At 39.8% G+C, this 4,128-nt stretch overlaps 1 protein-coding gene across 1 annotated transcript; it reads left to right on the forward strand.

Moving 5' to 3' along the window:
* The first annotated feature begins 2,043 nt into the window (after positions 1–2,043).
* Positions 2,044–3,873, forward strand: LOC112770101 (uncharacterized). Its single transcript, XM_025814520.1, has 2 exons — positions 2,044–2,662; positions 3,857–3,873. Exons 1-2 carry the CDS (start codon positions 2,044–2,046, stop codon positions 3,871–3,873), a joined length of 636 nt encoding a protein of 211 aa, XP_025670305.1.
* Positions 3,874–4,128: the final 255 nt, after the last annotated feature.

Genomic DNA, 4,128 nt, shown 5'->3' on the forward strand with positions numbered 1-4,128 from the left:
TGCCAAAAAGGGTATAAATGATCCGCTCATCAATCTACAACAAAATATAGAAGCAACATAAAGGAAATTACAACAAGAGAATAGAAGAAGATGATTGTAACAACAAAGAATTAAGAAGCAAAAGTAGAGGGAAGCATGAATAAAAACCTAGATCTAAGAACTAATCCTAATCCTAATTCCTAATCCTAGAGGGAAGTGAGAGCTTCTCTATCTAAAAACTAACTTTCCCTCCAAAACTACTCTAAACTAAACTAATGATCAAAATTCTATCAATTTCCCTTCAATCCTTGGCTTAAATAGCATCAGAAATGAGTTGGATTGGGCCCACAAGGCTTCTAAAATCGCTGGCCACGAGTTGCATTAGGTGAATCATGTGGCACCATCGGCGCGTACGCGTACTGTGCGCATGCGCGCCCCTATGCGCTATGCAACTATGACAAATTTTATATCATTTCGAAGCCCGGATGTTAGCTTTCCAACGCAATTAGAACCACATCATTTGGACCTCTGTAGCTCAAGTTATGGTCGATTGAGTGCGAAGAGGTCGGCTTGATAGCTTTTGTGATTCCTTCATTTCTTCATGAGTTCTCCATTTCTACATGATTTTTCTTCATTCCCTTGATCCAATCCTTGCCTTCTAAATCTGAAATCACTTAGCAAACTTATCAAGGCATCTAATGGAATCAAGGTGAATTAAATTTAGCCATTTTAAGACCTAAAAGCATGTTTTCACACTTAAGCACAAATTAGGAGACAATCATGAAACCATGCTATTTCATTGAATAAATGTGGGTAAAAGGTCATAAAATCCCCTAAATTAAGCACAAGATAAACCCTACAAATGGCTTTTATCAACCGCATGAGGTGAATTATCCCACTCATGACTTAGAATTAGCGGCGATTGTGTTTGCAGTGAAGATTTGGAGACACCACTTGTACGGAGTGAGGTTTAGCATCTTCTCTAATCATAAGAGTCTCAAGTACATCTTTGATCAGAAAGAGCTAAATATGCGTTAGAGGAGGTGGATGGAATTGCTGAAAGATTATGACTTTGAGCTGAGTTATCATCCTGGAAAGGCGAATGTAGTAGCAGACGCATTGAGTCAAAAATTTCTAACAATTGCTTGGATGAGAATCAAGGTAGAGGAGCTAGTAGATAAGTTCGTGGATCTTAAGCTAGACATTAGTGAAGTTGCTAGAAGAGCTTGTTTAAATCAGTTGCAGATCTCAAGCACGTTCAAATCAGAAATACAAAGGGCTCAGCTAGATGAGCAAAAGCTTCAGCAGTTGTTTCAGCCAGTTGGTGATAAGAGACGTGAAGAATTCACTAAGGATGATGAAGGGTTGTGAAGATACAAGGGAAAGATTTGCATACCGGATGTAGGAAGTTTGAGACAAGATTTATTGTCAAAAGCTCACAACAGTGGGTTTTCTATTCATCCCGGAAGCACGAAAATGTATTATGACTTGAAGAAGATGTTTTGGTGGCCTGGGATGAAGGGTGATGTAGCTATAGTGGTATCCAAATGTTTGACTTGCCAGAAAGTAAAGATAGAGCACCAGAAACCGTCAGGAATTCTATAACCACTTGAGATTCCTCAGTGGAAGTGGGAAGGAATTGCGATGGATTTCGTGACCAGTTAACCGAGGACTAGGTCGGGATTTAATGCGATTTGGGTGATCGTGGATTGCTTAATCAAATCTCCTGACTTTCTTCCTATCCGAGTAAACTATTCTATGGAGCAGTTGGCAAGATTGTACATCAAGGAGATAGTAAGGTTGCATGGTGTGCCGTCGAGCATACTGTCGGACCGTGATCCCTGATTCACTTTCAGATTTTAGGGAGCTTTCCAAAGAGCTTTTGGTACGAAGCTATGTCTCAGTACTTCATATCATCCGCAAACTAATGGACAGTCGGAAAGGACTATTCAAACCTTGGAGGATATGCTGAAAATATGTGTTTTAGATCAACCCGGAAGTTTGAACCGATACATACCATTAGTAGAGTTTGCGTACAACAACAGCTTTCATGCGAGCATTTCGATGGCTCCGTATGAAGCCTTGTATGGACAGAAGTGCCAATCTTCGCTTTGTTGGTATGAATCTGGTGAAGCAAGTGTTTTAGGTCCTGAGGTAATAGTAGAGACTACCGAGAATATTAACAAGATTTGTGCAAGGATTCTAACTGCTCAGAGTCGACAGAAGAGCTACGCGGACCAAAGAAGGAAACTACTAGAGTTTGAAGTGGGAGAACATGTATTTCTTCGGGTGACACCGACAACTGGGATTGGAAGAGCAATTAAGACCAAGAAGTTGAACCCAATATATATAGGACCGTTTGAGATTCTGAAGAGATTTGGGCCGGTAGCGTATAAAGTTGCCTTGCCACCTCATCTGTCTAACCTGCATGACATATTCCACATGTCACAACTCCGTAAGTACACGTCGGATGTGGCTCATGTGCTGGAGCCTGAGTCAGCTGAGTTGAAGGAGAACTTAACTTTCCAAGTAACGCCAGTGAGGATCGATGACATTAATGTGAAAAAACTGCGAGGAAAGCATGTTCCATTGGTTAATGTTGCTTGGGAGCGAGCAGGAGTTGAAAAGCACACTTGGGAATTGGAGTCTGAAATGCGAAAGGATTTTCCCAAGATTTTCTCAGGTAATTCAAATTTTGAGGGCAAATTTTTTATTTGGTGAGGAGAATGTAAGAACCGCAACTAATCAATCGGTTAATTAAGTAACTAATATTGCCCAAATTAGATTCTGAAAAGTTAGAGTGAGAATTTGAGGATTTAAAGGAGATTTTCGGACTCAGTAGGTCTTTCTGAGTCAGAAAATGTACTCTCTACGAAAAACCATGAAAAATTATGAATCGGTAGTTGAACCGGTTGAACTGGTTCAAGTCTGCCCGGTACCGCATGAGAAAAAGTGAAAACCGGCAAAAACCTTAGAAAAATGTTAGAAATGGAAAACCGGGCGTTAATTTTAAAGGTTTGGCCCAAAGTTGGGTCAAAAGGGCTAAAAATGCTAACGGGTAGGACCAGACCCAAGTTGGGCCCAAGCCCAACATATATAAGGTTCATAAGTGAACCCACCAGCCACTAAACACAACAACACACAGCAGAAAATAGAAAGGGGAGAAGGGGAAAGAGAAGCATTATTCACCATCTTCTTCCAAAGCTCATATCGTGAGCTAGAGAACTCCGATCGCCGCACCGTTTGTGGCTACGCGTTCCTCGTGAAGAACACTACAAAACCCATACAAGAAACTGGAGAGGTAACCACGAAATCCTTTCTATTCTTCTCTCCAAAATTTCGGTTCCTAGGGCTTTGGGATTAAATGAGTTTTTGTATTTTGGATGTTTAGGTTTGCTCTAAGCCTTGCTTAGCCTTGGGTTTTCACATCCAAATCTATTGGAAGAGGTAAGAGCCATTAAACTCTTGTGAATTTATGTTTAATTAGAATCCTAGGTTGATTTGAGGTGAATTGTATGCATATAGTTTGATTATTGTGGCTTTGGGAGCTTTTGGAACCTAATTGTGCTTATTAGAGTGGAATTGAAAGCTTGGTTTGTGCTGGAAAGCATAGCTTGTGCTCATTTGGGTTTTGGTGCATAAAGGGAATCGGCCAAGGTATGGTTTCGGTTTCCTCTATGTAGTATGTAATATTCATGGACACTTAGGCTAGTGACCCATAGGATATGTTTGAATTATAATGGTTTATGAGTTGTTTGAAATGTTAATGTATGATGATTTATGATGGTGTGATGATTATTGAGGTGAAGGTATAATGATTGCTAATGTTAAGATATATGTGAAATTAATGTTAATGATATGGTTATGTGGTTTGAAGAGTTGAATGGGGATTAGTTGTGGTATTGCATGATTGGTATTGATGGTTGGAGAATGGTGAAATGTGATGAAAAGATGTGGTAAGTGATGAATTTTTGACCCAAGAAGGTAGTTGTGCCGTAAATGGGAGGTTGATGTTGTTTTGGTCGGAGGTGGTTTGAGAATTGTGAATATTTGGTAAATTGTGGCTTTTGGTAAAATTAGATTTTTGGTGAACTTTGCTCGATCATAACATTTGCCTCGATTTTCGAAACTGATTGAAAACCCTTTAAA

This window comes from Arachis hypogaea, chromosome 18 (genome assembly GCF_003086295.3).
Source record: "Arachis hypogaea cultivar Tifrunner chromosome 18, arahy.Tifrunner.gnm2.J5K5, whole genome shotgun sequence".
In the NCBI taxonomy this organism is placed as follows: domain Eukaryota; kingdom Viridiplantae; phylum Streptophyta; class Magnoliopsida; order Fabales; family Fabaceae; genus Arachis; species Arachis hypogaea.

Coding starts and splice junctions, on each gene's coding strand:
- LOC112770101 (XM_025814520.1), top strand. CDS start 2,044: ATGGCTCCGTATGAAGCCTTGTATGGACAGAAGTGCCAATCTTCGCTT.